We start from the raw sequence: 20691 nt of genomic DNA, 5'->3' as shown, positions 1-20691 counted from the left end.
CGCCCCTCCCTCCCCTCCGTCTTTCTGTGCCTCTTGTTCTCAAGGTACAAGTATAAATAAATAAAATGGAATTAAGTTCATTTCATACAAGCTATCTGTTGTATATTTTGCTGATAGTGAGACAAAATACAAATGAGCCATTGTTTGAGCCCTATGACACAATTTCCGTTGTGAAAGAATTGCAAGACAAAGAGAAGTACTTTGTGGAGGATATGCCATTGATGTGGATGTTAGTTCAAGATAACTCACAGTTCCTAAATCACCAAGTCGTCTGTTTGAGCTTGAGTTAGTGTAAATTCACAGTAAATTGACAAACAGTTGACTAGCAGGTGGGTTGTCCTATTTAATAACTCTTTAAAATGTTTACATTGGAATGATTTATTTTGCCTTCCGCTGCTCAGTTGTCCCAACACACACACACACACACCTTATCTGGTCTTAGGCCAGGTTACACCTGTGACCTCAGCAGTGGAGGCGGGCCACACATGTGACCTCAGCAGTGGAGGTGGGGCCACACCTATGACCTCATCAACCGAGGCGGGGCCACACCTGTACCAGTGTAAAACCCTGTTTGGTGTGAATCCACTGTCCATCTGCAGGTCTGGGGTCACGGAGCAGGTCTACAGAGCTGGAGTACAGGAGCTGGAGTACACGGTAGCCAGGGCTATAGCAACAATGACCGGGAAAGGTGAGTCTACTCGCTCCAGCTGATTGTCTTACCTTATGGATTCGGGCCCTTGTAGCCTATTACAGTTTAACTACAGCCTACAATTAATGTAGTTTATTTATAAACAGCAAAACTATATAGTATGTACAGTATAGGGTAATGGCCAGGTTTACAATAACTGTCATCCAAGTGCAGAGTGTTGCACACTGATTTACATTTTACAGTGTAAGGAGTGTAACTTGATATTGTCACATTGTGTGTGTGTGTGTGTGTGAGAGAGAGAGAGAGAGAAAGACAGAGAGAGAGAGAGAGAGATGTGTTATCATCGCAGGTAGGAGCGTGCCCTTTTAGTCAGCCTTAAATTAAAGGGACACCAGGCAACGTTTTCGTGTTAATTAATCATCTTCGTAAGTCGGTATATGGTTAAATGACTCATTACGGGGCGAATGAAGGCTCTCTCGCCCGCCCTTACTGCCTGTAGGAAGAATATCCCACTTGCAAGTTCGGTGTATCCTACCCGCCGACCGAAGCAGGATCAGTTTACAGCACAGGGGCAGGCTAACAAAACGCTAGAGATTGTTGCAAACGTGTGTATAATGGCAGAGCCGGCAAAGAAGCAGCGAAAACCCTTGACAGAAGACTTAAACAAAAAAAAAAGAGCTTCAGATCGAGCGAGGGGGGAGTTTCGTAGAGAAAAAGCATCAGGCTTGCCTGGTGTCCCTTTAATTTGTTACCCACCTTAGCGCTAAATGGTTACCCCATATTGACCTTTTAAGTAGAATTAAGTGTGTCGGTATTAACAGCTAAGTTTTGTTTGCTTGTCGATTAATATCCCATCAGGGGTTCAATGAAGTGCATCCAGTCCAGTCTAAAGAGGAAGGACAGTTGGACAGAACCACAGTGTGGGGCTGAGCTGTGTTCTAGAGATCTGACAGAGAATGACAGAGGGGGAAAGGGAGAGAGGGAGGGAGAGAGAGACAGAGAGATAGCGAGAGAGGAATGGAGACAGAAGCCTGAAGGCTAATTGCATGGTGATGCTTCAGAGGCTCATTTGAGGCTTGGAGGAATGTAAAACACAAACACAAAGCAGATGTTTGGAGGCTCTGGAGAGGGAGGGAGGGGAGGTGACACACTCAGGACCCTATCATGCCGATCTAAAATGCATTATCGATAGCGAAAAGCTTACATTTAAGGTGTGTCCAGTCCATTCGGGGTGGTTTTGTCGGGCGTCGGAAGCTTGGCCAGGCGTGTGTGGTCCATATGGGCAGGTGGGGCAACGAACTACCTGAAGCATCCATAAAAAATAGTTCCTCAGTAAATCATTGCTCCAAGTCTATGTTTAATAATATGATTGTCACATTAAAGGAATTATCCGGAGTAAAATGCACTTTAGATCAATTTACGGATGATTGGGAGTACATACGTTGAGTTGACATCCAAATCATGTCATTCGGATGTGTTTTGGGAAAGTTCGATGTTACCGTTTTTAGTCAAAACTCGTTAGCGTGGAAGTGAGAAGGGCATATTATTTCGCCGCTACAAAACGCTATTTTTATACCTCTTCTACAGTTCCAAACAACATTACACTTACGTGGTAGTGAGTAAAGGGTCCCTAAAGCCAAACCGAAGTATCCCGAGGTCTTTATGTGGTCGGATAGAAAGTCCAGAATGAATTTCATCAAGCCAGTACCTTTCCGGAAATGTTGCCATCTTTGCTGCCATCTTTAGGGGAAAGTCCGTAGGAGTCGATTGCCAAGTGTGCTCTGGAAATTCACAATTTCGTCGCCGTTAAAATAAAAAAAAATAAAAAAACATAGTCCAGTCCATACAACTTCATTTCAATTTCAAAAGAAATAATGGACTATGTTTTTTTTTTTTTTGAATTTCCAGAGCACACTTGGCAATCGACTTGGTCTGTTGACATCGATGGTGGCGATTCGGGGCCCACTTCCCCGATAACGACGGAGACACGCTCTTAAGAGGGTTTTCTACGATTCATCTTACGATCGTTCGTTTGGTTTTTCCGACTGTTTCCCGAACATGCTCGTAGCGTGAATGCGCATGCACTGCTCTTAAGATGCTCTTAATAGTTAATAGTTCTGAAATATCCTCTGATTTGACGGTGATGTCAGGTGACTGCACGTCACAGCTATAGGCCTACCATTTAAACTTCGGATCTACACATTAATTCACATCAATACGAAAATAGAAACACTTTGACATCTGCATGTAAGGATCCCAAGTAGGTTATATACCACACAGATACATAAATAATTGTAATTATTTTAAGATTAGATTGTTGCACCATGCAATAATTTTTCGCGGTGCCACTTAAGAACACGTTTGAAGATAAGAAAGAAGTCGAGTAAGAAAGAGAGGAAATGTGTAGGCTTAGATTTTGATGCAGTAGGCTACAGACTAAACCACATGTTGCTTTCTCTGCTTTTTACCTCATAGGCCTAATAAAATATTCTCTTAGCAAAGATAATGTCAAACTATTCTGGCAACGTCTCATTTCATAACTTGATTGCATTTTTGTCCGCTTTTCATCACATTATTATGACCATTAAATGTAGGCTATTTTGCACGCTAAAATCTGATTCATCACAGGTAAACACAATAAAGAATGGGAACGTAAATTGGATTATGTATTCTAAATTGTAATTCCTCTGTATGTCCTGTTGGTGACCTCAGTGAGAAGTACTGTTAAGACGCTCTTAGCCGGTAACGAGTACTCTGGAGCACTCGTAGATCTACGAGTGTTTTCACGATGCTCTTAAGCTACGATGGTTTCGGGAAACAGTCGGCAAATCTTAAGACGTTCGTAAGAGGGACTTTACGACGCTCTTAGGCTTAAGATGCTTTCGGGGAAGTGGGCCCTGGTTGAGTTTAATGTGTCATGCAATGTTGGGGCCGCTGGGTTTTTGCACATCGGTTCTACCGCGGTCCGCTGACGGCTCAAGGGGCTAACGAGCCGCAGCTTTGCCAACCTCTTCCCGCCCAGATTTTCTTTATTCATTTATCCCTTCTGATTGTTTATATAACCCATAATCTTAATTACAGTAAATGTCATCTTATAGTAAAAGTATGTTCAGCTATGGCTCTAAAGAGACTAAAAAAACATTATGGTTATGGTAAGCTACATGATTTAGCAAATACTTTTGTTCAAATAGATTAGTTAAACATTAGTTTAAAATGTTAAGGACAGTTTTAAAATGTTGGTAAGACTTCATTAAGGAAAACAGCAATAGTAAACTATAATGTCAATGCATGAAAACAAACAAATACCATAGCCTAATATACACGCCATAACTCATAAGAACTTTAGAAATGAAACCAAATCCTAGACAGTGTCCATTAAATTAGCCTATTGATGATAGCAAATAATAAAACACATAAAGCAACAATGATGTTAATTACGATAAGGTCACATTTAATGGGCATAACACAACATATAGTTTTTATTAATTACTAATTAAAATTATATGAGACATAGAACTGTTCTGAAATTACTTTAATATGAAAATATGGCACAACCTTACAACAAGCCTATAAAAAAGAGATGCATTATAAATATAATAACATAAATAATTCATTAATAACATGACAAATATTATGTTAAAACAGATACAAAGTATCCCCCCAAAAAACCCTCTGTCTGCTGTTCCTTTTAAATAATTTAAAACCACCATCTGAAGGGTTTCTTCCGTGGTTTCCCTGGTAGGATGGTTCTTGCGTATGTAACAGCAGCCAGCTGGTCCGTAGCTGTGCAGTTTGTGCATTGGTAACCTCCCTCCAGATGCCTTAGTAGTGCTGGCAAGAGAGCTAGCAGCCTGGGCTTCCGATCCGAAGTACTGCTGTTTGAGGGTTCCAGTCCGGGCGTGTGCAGGGCTTAGCCGCACAGTTCAACACAACGCAGGTTACAGGTACCACTCCTGAAAATAAAAAATGGAGGGGGTTGGAAGAGGTACAGGTATTTATACAGGTATAAAATGCCCATAGAATTCTTGAATTGCATATCTTGAATTTCCCCTTGGGGATCAATAAAGTAAGTATGTATGTATGTATGTATGTATCTACTGTATCTATCTATCTATCTAGAATTATCATGCATTTCCCTACTGCTGTGTGATATAATTAAAATCTATATTAGGTATTATTTCTTATCTGTATAATGATATCATGATAAATTTGATAAAAATGCAAATTTGATGTAAATACAGCACAATTAAGACATTATGCAAATAGCACAATGTGTGTACATAACAAATTAACCAAATCATCAGAGATTGGTGGCGCATAAACATTACACAAGTATAAAGGACAAAGTACATACATTCCTAGACCCTAAAGAGTACTATACTGATATTGCAAATGAAATGTATGATTTTAGCTCCATTAGTACAGAGTGAATTAGGCTTAAAGGTGGAAGCAAATATGGCGAAGGGATATTGGGATGAAGTGATTAGGTTTTTAATGTTGTGGGGTCAAGGTGCATGATATCTCTCAAGCTAGTTGAGGAATGTTCATGCTTTGGTTTTACCATCAAGAGTAGAAGCAGAAATTAAAATGCAACGGTACATTAGGGCAAATGATGAAATAGAACAATAATCATGTGTTATAATATTCACTCTGAAATGAAAAAATTGGTTTGGCTGCATTGAAAGCTCAAGGGGCTGTATCTGTAGTTCTGTCTTCTCAAACCGCAACACAAGATGAAGATTGTGTATCACAGTTTTGGTTGCAGTTCACGTATCATTACAGCCTTAATAGATGTTATTGTGCAATTGTTTTTCTGTCAGGATTGGCGTTGTATCCACTGACATACAACCCCAAATCAGAAAAAGTTGGGACGTTGTGTAAAATGCAAATAAAAACAGAATTTGATAATCTGCAAATCTTGTAAACTCTCACAAATCTCATAAATATTTAGCTGCAAAAAGGACGCAGAAAACATCATATGTTGAAAATGACATATCACTATTTCATGGAAAATATATGTTCATTTAGAATTTGATACCAGTAACATGTTTTAAAAAGAAAAAAAAAACTTGTCTCCTCTCAGGTTAGAAAGTGTAATAAGACCACCAGAAAATGAAACGTGGCAATTTTCTAGGCTGATTTGACATGGAACTTTACTCTAATTCAGGCCTAATAATCCAGTCACTAACCAATTCGTCTGCTGCAGCTCAACCTTGTTGCTGGAAGTTAGCCTAAGGGGACTATTTTCAGGTGCTGCATGATATCATTGTGCTGCTGCGCACATGGTTTCCCTTGATTATTACGCTGCAATCTGGTGTGGCTCTGAATGGGCTAACGTCACTAGCGTGACTGATGGCTTTGTAGTCATTGGAATTACGATCTTTCACAATGTTGCAATTCAATAGTTACAAAACAATTCACTGCAAATGTTTTTACATGAAAAATTGTCTTTAAAATTGACAAACATCATATGTAATTCAAGGCACAAGTCGATCAGGACCAGAAAATAATTTCTCTTTTGCCATTGACTGCCGTTCATAATTTTTCAAAAGATAGGTCCCATGGTGGCCAACGGAAGGGGCGTGACTTCGGCTCTCTATTGATACAGATTGCTAAGAGGTTTGGAAAGGTTACCGCCCCCGATGTGGGGGAAAGCATGCTAACATCACACAAATGGGAAAAGCCCATAAAAGTTCTGGCAGGAAGCGATGCATAAGTCAAGTCAAGTCAAGTCAAGTCAATTTTATTTATATAGCACATTTCATACACAGAGGTCATTCAATGTGCTTTACATAAACAAAACCAAACGATAATAACAAATAAAAGCATAGAAGGGCAATATAGTCAAAGAATAGTTAAAAGGTAAAGATCATAATAAAAAGAAAACATAAAACACAAGGTAAAATCATTTAAAAATAAAGAATAATTAGTAAGCAAAAACAAAGGCAAAAGTAGTAAAAAAAGTAATAAAAGACAAAGTAGAATAATTATCGCGGCAGATTCAGAATTTGTAACTCGGCACAGTTAGCAGAAAGCGTCTGAGAACAGTTTGGTCTTAAGTCTAGATTTAAAACTGGCTACAGTTGGGGCCTTTTTAATGTCATCCGAAAGTTGGTTCCACAGCTGAGCCGCATAGCAGCTAAAAGCTGCTTCACCATGTTTAGTTCTAACTGTAGGTTTTACTAGCAGGTTTTTCACCTGGGACCTGAGAGGACGAGAAGGTGTGTACTGCTGAAGCATGTCTGACAAGTATTTAGGTCCTGCTCCATTTACTGATTTATAAACAAGCAATAGTGCTTTAAAGTCAATTCTGTGACTTACTGGAAGCCAGTGCAAGGACTTAAGAATTGGAGTAATGTGGTCAGTTCTTTTAGTTTTTGTTAGAGTCCTAGCTGCTGCATTTTGTATCACCTGAAGCTGTTTAATAGTCTTTTTAGGAAGGCCTGTGAACAGTCCATTGCAGTAATCAACCCTGCTGGAGATAAATGCATGAATGAGTTTTTCTAAGTCATGTTTTGACATCAGCCCTCTGAGTTTGACAATATTTTTGAGGTGGTAAAAAGCTGATTTAGTTATCGCTTTCATGTGGCTGTTGAAATTTAGATCACTGTCAATTAATACACCAAGATTTTTAACAGTATCCTTTGCCTTCAACCCTTTTGTGTCAAGGAGAGTGGCAACCCTAAGTCTTTCCTCATTTTTACCAAATATAATTACTTCAGTTTTTTCTTTGTTCAGCTGAAGAAAATTTTGAGACATCCAGGTGTTGATTTGTTCTATACACTGACACATAGATTCAAGAGGACCATAGTTGTTTGGTGATAGAGCTAAGTAAATTTGTGTGTCATCTGCATAGCTATGATATGAAATCAAATTATTTTGAATGATTTGTCCAAGTGGGAGCATATAGAGGTTGAATAATAGTGGCCCCAAGATCGACCCCTGGGGAACACCACAGGTCAAGGACGTTGGTGTTGAGGTACAGTTTCCGATGGCAACAAAGAAGCTCCTTTCTTGTAGATATGATTTTAGCCAGCTGATAACTATGCCTGTAAATCCAACCCAGTGTTCTAGTCTGTGTAGTAAAATATTGTGATCAACAGTGTCAAATGCTGCACTAAGGTCCAGTAGCACTAGGACTGATGTTTTACCTGAATCTGTGTTGAGGCGTATGTCATTGGAAACTTTAATGAGAGCTGTTTCAGTGCTGTGATTTGCCCGAAAACCAGACTGAAAGTAATCAAAATACCCATTTGATGTTAGGAAGGTGGTTAATTGATTAAAGACTACTTTTTCAATAATTTTGCCAATAAAAGGTAGATTGGATATGGGCCTGTAATTGTTTAGCATGGAGGCATCCAGGTTATTCTTCTTGAGAAGTGGCTTTACAACAGCTGTTTTCAGTGACTTAGGAAAAGTGCCAGACAGCAATGATACATTTACAATTTGAAGGACATCCGCCGCTATGAGGTGAAAAACAGTTTTGAAGAAATTGGTAGGCAGAGTGTCTAAGACACATGTGGAAGGGCTGAGATTCTGTACCGTTTTTTCAAGTGTTTCGTAGTCTATCAAGCTGAACTCTGACATCAAGTTTAGTTTCCCTCTGTTTGTTGCTGGAAGTTCAGGTTGTTGAATTTGTAATTGAGCAGATATGTTGAGTCTGATTTTGTCAATTTTACCTTTAAAAAAAGATGAAAACTCATTGCATTTATTAGTTGAGAGAAGTTCAGGCGCTAATTGTGAGGGGGATTTGTTAACTTATCAACAGTTGAAAATAGAATACGAGTGTTATTATGACCGCCGCGCAACGAAGCGGCGGTCATATAGGTTTAGTCAGATTTTTTTTTCTTTTTTTTCTTTTTCGCATGCCCAAATTTCCGTCAATGATTCCCGGGACACTGAAAGACCGGGGTACACGAAACTTGGTGGGCATGTAACCCCACATGGATAGCATGGAACCATCGTTTTTCGTTTTGATCTGTAGCCCCCCCGCTGGACTGGACCCCCCGAAAGGAGGGTAGGGCAGACACAGTTTTCTGTGAATATCTCGAAAACCGTAGGGTTTAGGGGGACCATTTTTTTTTGTATGTTGATCTCAAGGGGCCATGTCAACCCATTCCATAACCACTCATTTCATGTATAGCGCCACCTAGTTAAACACAAAAAAGTAAAAATGAGGTGTTGTAATTGAAGGTATCTGTGACCTAACATAGTCAAAACTGCACGAAATTGGAAGTGTAGGATCATTATGACACCCTCTGTATGCACGCCAAGTTTTGTGGAATTCCGTTCATGGGGGGCCACACAATAAATGAATTTATGTTACTATACACCAACTGGCCTGTAGGTGGCCGGAGACAGTTTTCTGTGAATATCTCGAGAACCGTAGGGCCTAGGAGGTCCACCTTTTTTATGTATGTTGGTCTTAAGGGGGCATGTTAACCCATCCCATTACCACTTATTTCATGTATAGCGCCACCTAGTTAAAAATTAAAAAGCAAAAAATTAGGTGTTTTCATCACAATATCTCTGGCTGACAAGGTCAAAACTGCACGAAATTAAAAGTGTAGGATCATTATGACACCCTCCGAATGCATGCCAAGTTTTGTGTACTTTCGTTCATGGGGGGCCTTACAATAAAATAATTTATGTGTACATTTAGTGACGTACACCAACAAGGATTCCCGGGACACTGAAAGACCGGGGTACACAAAACTTGGTGGGCATGTACCCCCACATGGATAGCATGGAACCGTCATTTTTCGTTTTGATCTGTAGCCCCCCCGCTGGACTGGACCCCCCGAAAGGAGGGTAGGGCAGACACAGTTCTCTGTGAATATCTTGAGAACTGTAGGGCCTAGGATGACCAATTTTTTCCGTATGTTTGCCTCCAGGGGTCATGTTAACCCATTCCATGTGCACATAAACAGATACACACGCATACACATACATTTACAGTAATCATACGTATGACACATACTCACACAGTAGACATATGTACGCATGCATGCACATGCACAAACACACATACGCAGGCAAACACACAAGTACGCACATACACACACACACACACCCACACACATAAACATAAACTTGTACACGCACACATGCACACAATTCAAGAATTTTTCCCGTCATCTACTTCCTGAATTTTTTGTCATTGATACCCGGGACACCGAACCACCGGGGTACATGAAATTTGGTGGGTATGTAGCCCCACTAGACTTTTACAGAAAAAATTAAATTTCGTCCCCGGGGACCACCACCACCCCCCACCCTCCACCCTGCCCCCCCCCCCCCGTGCTGGGCCCCCTGAACAGCAAAAAAAAAAAACAGTTTTTCCTAAATAACTACCTGAACCGTGGCACTGAGGATGAAGAATCTTTTATGGTATGTTGGTCTCAAGGGCCCACATCAACCTGGCTCATAATCACTCATTTGTGATTTGCACCCCCACCCCCCGGTAAAAAATTAAAATGCAATATTATTCTGCTTTAATCGCCCCTATCTTCAGTTAAGATGTTCAGAACTGCACCAATTTTATGTGTATGATTGACCTGGTATTCTCTGGGGGTATGCCAAGTTTCGTAGAATTTCATCCATGGGGGGGTCTAAAAAAATTAGGTTATGTGTACATTTAGTGACTGTACACTCATTGGCCTGTAAATGGCGGTGCACACATATACACATGCACACACACAGGCACCCACATACTATCGGTATTAGAACGGCCGATACATAATTACAAATTCAGTAGGATTAAAAGAAAGCCAAAATAAATATTCATCATCATCATCATGGCTGCATTTTCAGTATTGGCGAGAAGTAGTCGTTTGTCCACTAGATGGCGCATCGTTGCAGTGAGACGTAATTTTGTTGGAAGTTAAAAGTGGGTTGGAAAAAACAATGGACGCTTCCTACAAGGACTGTAATTTACCGCAGCGAACATCTAATAAGGATAGGATGATGTTCACATGAAGTGTAATTCCCATTTCTTCTTGAAGCCGAAATAAATCTGAGGATGTTTATCGGACATGCTTGGTTTTTACTGCAGGTATGTTAATCTTGTAATATCAATAAGGACCTAGGTAATGTTACCGTTAGCGTTGGTTGAGTGATGGAGACATTTGATTGATTGCATTTGTAGAAAACTATAAATGCGGTTATACCAAGCAAATGTATAGCAGCACTGTTTGTATCTTTCGACTGTCATTTATTGCACGTGCTACAAAATCATTCTGTGCAATGGAAGATTTACCAACGTTACACCGGTCTGATACAGTTTTGCCTATACATGCGTGAGACTGAGACGCCTGTTTATTTTGTTTTAAGTGCGTGCAGGGTGTGAGAGGGGAATCGATGTGCTTTGATTACAGCTTGGTAATTGTAGTCTGTGAAATTAAAAAGCACGTGTGTGTGAAGTATCCAAACAATGACACCTTCATTTAATTATGGCTGCTTTAGCAAAACACCTTAAGCTACTGTGTAGTGGGTCCCATTTAGAAGTGGCTACTTCATTCGCGCTTTCCTTGACTCATGGAGCTGCGTGAATGTTATTACAACCTTTCGCCACGATATGACAGTTTAAGTCCGCTTGATACTGTAAGGCGTAAGCCATTGGTTTCCAAAGGAGATTTTATTTGTGTCGCCAGCATAGCCTATTGACAATTTATGTTGTAAATAGGCCTACCTTATAATCCTACCTGTAGCTTAGGGAAGCTAACAGCTTTCTATTAGGATCTAGTTTGTTAGTTACCGTTTTGTCATAACTCCCTGATGCATTTTTGCATTTAGAATAGCCAGAGCGTGTATATCTCAATCGGAAAATTAAACAATATCGGGTGCCTATGGACTAGGCTGGGTGAACCCAGCCTGATCTGCCCGCTATTTATTTTTTGATTTCTTAAAAGATTGAGCTTGGTCTGATGAAAGCCAGACTAGCCATGGACCTCAGTTAAACAATGCAAGGGAACATGAATCAGCCTATATTTACACGAACAATAACGGACAAAAGCTTTTCAACTTTGGCCCGTTAAAATGTGTATGAACAGTCTAGCGACGCATTTCATCAAGGCCCATTTGGACATGTCAGTTATTTGCACCACTGGTTAGATGTAAAACAGCATTTCGTTTCAGACTAGGCTACTGTTACTTAATTTGTGCATTAACAATAACGTTTCAGACTACTGTTACTTAATTTGTGCATTGACAATAAAGTATTACATGAACTAAAGATGACTAAAATCTTATGTAGACGAAGAAACATTCACAAAAAATCCATCCATCCAAAAATGACCTTTGTTTTTGATAGCTGTTGAAAACGGCATGGAACTGACAGAGATGTTTTTGTTTATAAATACATAAAAAATAAATAAATAAATAACATTATGCTGATACCTTTTGCTTTTCCCAAATACAATGTAGCCTACAGGTGTAAGTGACCTTTCATCAATCCAGTTGCAATGGATGAACTGTGATGAACTGCCCTACTTGTGATTGTTTAGAGATTTTAAAGGTTTTATAACAATGCTACATCTTCTTTGGCTATTCTACAATCTATTCACCTTTTCAGCACCAGTAGGCTACTTTCTGTGCAGCCGCACACACACACTCAGGCATGCCAAACAAGCATACACAAAAGTTTCAAGAGTGGGGGATGGAGTAAAATATGGAGACAAATTGAAGTGTGATTTATTTTCGCGGAACGGATGTACAGGACTGAGTGGCGGTCATATTTTGTACCGCTATGCGGTACATCTAGTTTGAACTTCTATTGATAATGTTAGAAAAGAAAGACTGTCTTGCTTTGTATATTTCAGAGTTATATGTGCGGAGCATCTCTTTATGGATTTCATAGTGGATCTGAAGTTTGTATTTACGCCATTTTCTTTCAGTCTTCCTACACTCTCTTTTTAGAAGTTTAACTGCTGGATTTTGCCTCCATGGTGCTTTCTGTTTGTCCTTAACTTTCTTGAATTGTAATGGAGCAATGTCATCCATAATGTTTGCCATTTTTGCATTAAAGTGATCAAATAAGTCTTCAGAGTCTGACAGTTGACTTGACTTTAGTGAAAGTGCTTGCTCAAAGAGAGCACTTGTCTGATCATTTATGATTCTCCTTTTTACCATCATAGCTGTGTTTTGAGTGTGTGGGGACATAGACACATCAAAGAACACGCAAAAATGATCAGATAAGGCCAGGTCTTTAACAGCTGTAGAGACATCGAGACCCTTTGTGATAACAAGGTCGAGGGTATGGCCAAGAGAGTGTGTTGGCCCCTGTACATGCTGTGTTACGGAGAAAGTATCGATTAGTGCAATGAATTCCTTGGCATAATTGTTTTCAGGATTATCCACATGCAAGTTTAGATCCCCTGATATAATAAGACAGTCATACTCTATGCAAACAACTGATAGCAGTTCACCTAGCTCTTCAAGAAAAACTTTAGCTGAATGTTTTGGAGGCCTGTAAATTGTCAGTAATAAAATCTGAGGAGAAGACTTAATGCATGCACACAGATATTCAAATGAAGTAAAGTCACCGAATGACGACTGATTGCACTGAAAAGACGTCTTGAAAATTGTGGCTATCCCCCCACCTCTTTTATTTGCTCTGGTAGCACTCAAGAAACTGAAGTTTGGGGGAGCTGATTCGATGAGAGTAGCAGCACTGTTTGCTTGATCTAACCATGTCTCAGTTAAAAGTAAAAAATCAAGGTTGTGTGTGCAAATTAGATCATGAATTAAGAATGATTTGTTTGAAAGAGATCTGATATTTAGGAGTGCTAGTTTTGCTAGTTTAAGTGTTGGGGAAATATGATCCATGGGGGAAATCTGAGGTTGATGTGGTACAGGTAGGAGATTGGACTGGTTTACCCTATAAGCTCGATGCATTTGTGTTCTATTTCTTGTCAATACAGGAATAGAGAATGTCATGGGCTTACTGGGTCCCGGCATGTTCTCAAAACTACTGTCAGTACCATTTATATTGCAGGGACCCTGAGAATATCATGCAATACAGTCATCATATAATTGTCCCCTGCTGCTGCCATCTGTATTTTCCACTGCACATTCCATGCTATATGCCGGCTGAGAAAATGAACTAAGAGGTTGCTGCTGCTTAAGAGATCCTTCTAAACGGGGAGGGGGAGGGCGAGGGGGTGGAGGTGCCCTTCGCTTCTTTGGTGCTAATGATCTTGGGCTAGTAAAACTCTGCATGGCTACTGGTAGCAGTCTCTATGTATTCCAGTAGTGTATTCCATGTTGTTGTGTCTTTGTGGTGACAAGGAGACAACGGAGGTGGGGAGGGGTATTGGTACTGGTGTTACAACATGACCCTTCCTTTCTGATATCCTCTCAGCAGCTTTGATAGGTGCTATCTCCTCATGCTCATCACATCCATTTGTTTGCTGAGATTCCAGGGAGTTTGACGCCAGTGATTGACTTTGAGTCATTTTAGCAGCACCCATCTTATCTTGTCCAGTGGACATGGCTTGGCATTGTTGAGCTGGTTGTTTATGTTTCTCCAAGGTCTGCATTTCAGTGGAGGCTAGCGGGTGGTTATCAGAGGGCCCCATAGCAGGGGAGTGGGCCACTGATGAAAATTTGTATTCCAAGCTCATATAGGGCCGAGAAAAGTTCCTTGAAATCTTCTTTGACATACAGCTGTTCTCTGTAGATGTCATTTGCTTAAGATGTCATTTGCATAAGGATGTAAAACCAGGAATGCACTAATATTTTGTTTGCAACAATTATTAGTTAACACTAAGTTGTAAACACTTAAGAAAAAAATATTAAAAACTTTGGATATACCAAAAAACTTTTATGTAATTGCTTCCTGCGAGGACTTTTACGGGCTTTTCCCAAATCACGGAAGTAACGTTGACGCAGCGGTAGAGTAGCAGCAGAGAGTAGAAGCCATCAGGCAAGTGTTATTTAAATAAACTCCTGGTGTACTTACAAACTTTCCAATGCCTCGTTTTATGAGTACAGAACATATTTGTACTACTGTAGAAGTTTCGTACCATTCAGGGCATTATTAGTGGGGTAATTTACGAGATACTCTATTGGTTCCATAAGCGCCTGCACAAGCCATTAGTTTCTGTATTCGCCTGATGGCGCTACTCGACCAATGTTCGACCAAGGGAAAACAGCTTCTGGGAGGGTGTTTGGCTCGAGGTCATGGTGCAAAGGACCCTAGGGTGAAATTACTCCGAACCATCACTTTAATTGCCACACCCAAGACTTGGCTTTGCGCCACGTTACGCTGGGTGCACGATAGGGCCCATTGTGACATATTAAGCGCTTTCAGACATACGTGTAAGACCGGAGGTTCTGCCGATGTTAGACGGTGGGGCCGTATATCTGAACGACATAACCGGTCATATGGAAGTCCGAATTTAGCCGGTTGTTCTACTACTCCCCCCCTAGTATTTCCTCTGGACATTATGTAAATGTGTCTGAACGAGGCGTAGAACATGCGGTTAAAATTCAGAACTAGTGAGAGGGCGTGTTGGTGACGTTTCTTTCGTGCGTCTGACTTGAATGCCAGTGTTATGATGGAGTGGCATAGTGGCATAGAAAGATGCAGACATCACGGAGCTACTGTCCATTAGGGCATACAACATTTTGATAGAACACATGAAGGCACGTTATAGCCTACAACTGCATGGCAAGGCCAAACGAATTCAAAAGACTGAATCATAAGCAGAAGGTGCTGAAAAGGCAGTAGCCTACAGCGACGTCGTTGACGACAATAGCAGGAGTATTTAATAAATTGTTAGCCAACACGGTTTTCTGTTCATTGATAGCCTTCTCATGACTGAGCTCGCTGATATTTGTTGAGCATAAATATGGCTAGAGAAAATGAAAACGAAGAAAACGCAACTTTGTTCCAAGCTCCTTACGTAAATGCAATAGACACATGGGGAGAGGATGCTTTTGGAAAAAATAAACCATGAGAAAACGAACAACTTCACTGTTAGTATTTTGTTTGTTGCTTAAAAACGTTGTATGATGGCCTTGAAGTCTTGAGTTAGCCTACTGAATTGGCTGGTAGCCTACCATAAAGTGCATGCTCTCTCTCCAACGCAAACCAGATTTGGGGTTCTATAGCCAAGTAATTCTGGTACATAACGTTGAAACAGATAAATGTGTTTATTCGAAGCACACATACAAATACTGTAGGTCAATTTCAAGTGCGCACTTACGTGACTAGCCTACTTCAAGTATTAGCCTACGTACAATAGATTTTTCTTCTTTAGCCTACATAATGCATAGGTTACACTTTGTAAACAAAAAGCAGCTGTGACAGGCAGCGGCCGCATATATTCTGTGTCATATCTCGCATCTTGTGAACTCTACAAGCCCCCACCCCTCTCTCGACTACCACACAGAGATTCTGTAATGTGCGTGTATGTCGTTCACACATACATCCCTATAGGGTCAGTATAAGGTCCGCAGGTTAGTGTAACGGATGCCAGCTAGCTTAGCTGTGCTTGTGGAACGTTGGTAAACCTCACTCCCCGACGCCTCAAGAGTGCTGCTGGCATGCGAGCCAGTAGCCTGGGCTATTGGCTCAATTGTTAGCGCGCTCGCCTCCCGATCCGAGGTGCTGCTGTTCGCGGGTTCGAGTCCAGGCGTGTGCAGGGCTGAATCGCGCAGGTTCAACACAACGCAGGTTACATTGGTGCCGTGACCCGGATCGGGAGTGAGGTTTAGGGGGGTTAGTGTAACGGATGCCAGCTAGCTTAGCTGTGCTTGTGGAACGTTGGTAAACCTCACTCCCCGACGCCTCAAGAGTGCTGCTGGCATGCGAGCCAGTAGCCTGGGCTATTGGCTCAATTGTTAGCGCGCTCGCCTCCCGATCCGAGGTGCTGCTGTTCGCGGGTTCGAGTCTGGGCGCGTGCAGGGCTGAATCGCGCAGGTTCAACACAACGCAGGTTACGTTAGCATCATATCTGAATCATCCGAAGGGTAGAACCTCCGTTTGACAAACCTCCGCATATACTCCGGAGGTTATATCTGAAAGCGCTTATTGATAAGCTGATAACCAGGAAACGGTGTGGTCATTTGAATAACAGGATTATAATAAGAGGGCCCATGATAAGGTAGTTGCATAAGCCTGCATAGGAATCACATAAGATTCCAGTTTCATATACCTCAACTGCACAGGATTCCAGTGACCACAGGGAAGGCGTGTTTATTTTAAGCATTAGAAGCATTTATATTATTAAATACGTGGGCATAAAATATTTGATGAATATTGAAATATCAAATATCTTCAGTTGTAATGTCAGCTGATTCAGAAATGATTGCCTGAGTAATTGCAACTGACATGACTATGTTTTCTCTTTCCTTGTCCTTGCAGGTGACAGATACGTAAGGTGCTGTTTCAAAGTACTACTTGCCATATCACTGTGTGCTTTTGGCGCCCTCTACGTGACGGACTTCCTCCCTATAAGTATTGTGAATCAAACATGGCAGAAAGATGGTTTCCCCTTTCAATCATTCTCCAGATTAATCTTCAGTTCACCTACTTACCACCACCCTCAACCCCACAAATCTGAAAGAGTGCCTTCCAAGTTAATGCCGATAACAGATGTCGCGACCAAAACCACCATCACCACTCCCTCTCGCACCGCTGTCAAAAGCACCATCATGAGTAGCACATCCACCACTGCTAGTACCCTGGTGGCAACAACCACGGCCGAGGGTACCAGGCAGGACCACAAAGCCTACCCACGGCAGTACCACTTCCTCATAAACGAGCCTGACGTGTGCCAGAGGCAGCAGCCCTTCCTGGTGCTCATGGTGCCGGTGCACCCGGGCAACGAGAGGGCCCGCCAGGCCATCCGGAGCACGTGGGGTAACGAGACCATGGTTCAGGGCAAGGTGGTGACCACGCTCTTCCTGCTGGGCAGTCTGCACAGCGACGTGGCGACTCCAATGGCGAAGGAGATGGTGTACAGCGAGAGCGTGAGGCACCACGACATCCTGCAGAGCGACTTCCTGGACACCTACCTTAACCTGACCATTAAGACCATGGTGATCATGGACTGGCTGGCCACATACTGCCCAGGCGCCGCCTACGCCATGAAGATCGACTCAGACATGTTCCTCAATATGGAGAACCTCATGTCGCTGCTGCTCATGCCCCAGACACCCAAACAGAACTACATCACTGGCTACATGATGTGGAACCGGCCTGTGGTCCGCGACCACCGCTCCAAATGGTATGTCTCCGAGGAGCTCTACCCCAAGCCCAACTATCCCACCTATTTATTGGGGATGGGCTACCTCTTCTCCAACGACCTCCCGGAGAAGCTGGTGCGGGTCTCCAAGGATATCAAGCCCTTCAACATCGAGGACGCTTACGTAGGCATGTGCCTGACACGCTTGCGGATAGAGGTCAGTGTGCCTCCTGACCCCTCACAGTTCAAAGCGTACACGTCAGGGCCGTTCAAGCGTTGTGACTATGTCAAGGTCATAACCACAATCCTGGGCAGTGCCAACCAACTGCTGGAGTACTGGGCGGGCTATAAGAAGGGTGGACCCCCCTGTTGAGGAGGGGTGTTGAGGCAGTGAGTGACTGTCAATAGACTGTGTACATTTTTAAACTATTTTTGTAAAATTTGTAACATTTTGTTAAATATTTTGGTAACAGAAGAGTTATGTCATAAACGTTTATGACTTATTTATGACACGTTCATGACACTGTCATGTCACTCTTTTGTCGATACTGTCAAGTAAAGGGTAACCAATATTTTTGTAAAATAAGATCTTATGTGATTGAGTTTGACTTTTAAATACAGCAACAGAGAAACAAAAAGTACTTGTACGGCAGTACGCGATTGAAAGTTTGGAGTAGATCTGTTAAATGTACGGTGATCATTTTCTTATTTATTTAATTTATTTTGTTTGGCAGTGAATGTAATGTTTAAATCCACAGGTGCTGCAATATTTAGTAAAAAAAATCTATTTTTGTTCAAACCAAATAGTTTTGCACCATTCAAATGAAATTGAGCTATATGAGCTTGGTAGCATGATAACAAAATATGACAAATGATCATACCATGTTAAAGTAAAGAAAGACATGGTTTTGGTTTTCATTATTTATTAAAGGAACCGTATGTAAGATTGTGGCAAAAACTGGTACTGCAATCACTTTCAAATTACTGTAGAGAGATGTATCCCCCCCCCCCCCTGACTGGAAGAGCTGGCAACCCGGATGCTAAAACACTACTGACTTAATGATTAGTAGGTGGAGGGTGGCGCATCAGGCCAAAACACAACATCAACATCAGTTGAGGGCTGCAACTTCACTTTTTAAATGACAATATCCTGGCCAGACTACTGTTGAAATGAACATGATTTCTTAATGTCTAGTGACATATCAGAGACATTTTATGATTACTTGAAATACATTTCTTACATACGGTTCCTTTAAGTCAGGCGTCTCAAACACCCGGCCCGCGGGCCAAATCCGGCCCGCGTCCTGCCCAATTCCGGCCCGCGACGTATGACAAAATAATAATGTAATCCGGCCCTTGAGGCTATTAATTGCGACAAACAACGATACTGATTAAAATAGACGATAGATCCAGGTACGGGGACAAATCTCATTTGTAGGCCTACTCTGCTCCACTATGTGCAAGACATCCAGAGCTTGATTCAAACCCAAAATCGCTGCGCAAAGTTTTCAGGAAATACTTGAATTACACGCGAGAAACGCAAAGACGTGCATTTGTAATGACGCGGAAGCGATGCAGGCCATAGTGTTGCAGAAATTGAAGCAGAAATTAAGCAGAAATAGCCAGGCCTACACCAAATGTTGAAAAACGTTCACGTGTGATGAAGTCTTAGGTAAGCTTATTCACCTATTCTAATTCTGAAGGAGAATATCCTTTTGGAGATTATGATCGATCGTCTATGACAGTGATAGTCACAGTGCGTCTGTGAATGGAGGTGCGTGTATACAACGGTGTCCACTAAGCATACCATGCTTGTTTCGACCCTCTGCCCAACATAGCTTGGAGGTTGCAGTGGTAATCGTGATGATAGTGTCCGGAATGGATGTGGTACAGACAGCAGGGCTAGTAGAAATAGGGCTCTAAAGAACTACAAAGTCACCCGCAATATGATGCGAACTTCTGGGTACTGCAGATTACCCGCGATAGGAACTGTTTGACCAGAATACTTTATTGTAGGCCTATATTGTAGTAATCTATTACTAAACCACAACATCTTAGGTGTTGGTATACATCTTAGGTGTTTTTATGTTAATTTGTTATGTGGGTAATATGAAAAAAGGAAAGTAAACCTGCTTACATATGTTCATCCAGTATTTACTGAAAGGTGCATAATTTGAGGTGCTTACCATCCAGTGACAAATTAGATGGGTAAATTTACCCCCTTCATAAACTTTTGTTTTACTCAAAGATTTTTACATTTACAGTATAACTTTATCTCTGACCACTTTCAAGCCATGGCCTTTTAAATTTTTATATAAAAATCCAATGGTGTTGCTTTCTTAACCCTGATGCCTAGTTTGCCAGGTTTAAAAAAGTTATGAGAGGAAATATTTTTATTTGGTGTGAAACACACACACATACCTGTTTTTTATGTTTTTCATTTATTTTATAATTTGTATTAATATTTATTTTATCATTATTTTATTTATAAGCTAAGGTTGCTAGCACAGGTGTCTAAAACTAGATAAAAACACTTGCACTTTCTGTTTGCAGTTTTGTGTGGTATTTGAAAAAAAGAACATTGCATTTTCAGAAATAACCGGTCCTCCAATCAGATGACGTTGGCAGAATTGGCCCCCGGCTCATTTGAGTTTGAGACCCCTGCTTTAAGTTAATTGGGTTCCATTACTGTACTTGGTCAGGTGAAGTACTGATTAAGGGTGGAATTTCAGACCATAAGATAAGAATTGTGGATACAGATTATTGTCTCTTATTGCAGTTGTCTCTTTCATGCGGTTGACATAAAACTTAGGACAAACCCTTTGGTTTTTAGCTGAACGTAAAAAAGCG

The 20691-nt window shown here is 41.2% G+C and overlaps 1 protein-coding gene across 1 annotated transcript; it reads left to right on the top strand.

Moving 5' to 3' along the window:
- The first annotated feature begins 629 nt into the window (after positions 1-629).
- Positions 630-18275, top strand: LOC121719323 (beta-1,3-galactosyltransferase 2-like). Its single transcript, XM_042104804.1, has 2 exons — positions 630-688; positions 17019-18275. Exons 1-2 carry the CDS (start codon positions 676-678, stop codon positions 18212-18214), a joined length of 1209 nt encoding a protein of 402 aa, XP_041960738.1. The 5' UTR covers positions 630-675; the 3' UTR covers positions 18215-18275.
- Positions 18276-20691: the final 2416 nt, after the last annotated feature.

The sequence above is a fragment of the Alosa sapidissima genome, chromosome 9, assembly GCF_018492685.1.
Source record: "Alosa sapidissima isolate fAloSap1 chromosome 9, fAloSap1.pri, whole genome shotgun sequence".
Classification (NCBI taxonomy): Eukaryota; Metazoa; Chordata; class Actinopteri; order Clupeiformes; family Clupeidae; genus Alosa; species Alosa sapidissima.
Note: the sequence above shows the minus strand (reverse complement) of the source record. Positions and strands in the feature narration are given on the sequence as shown.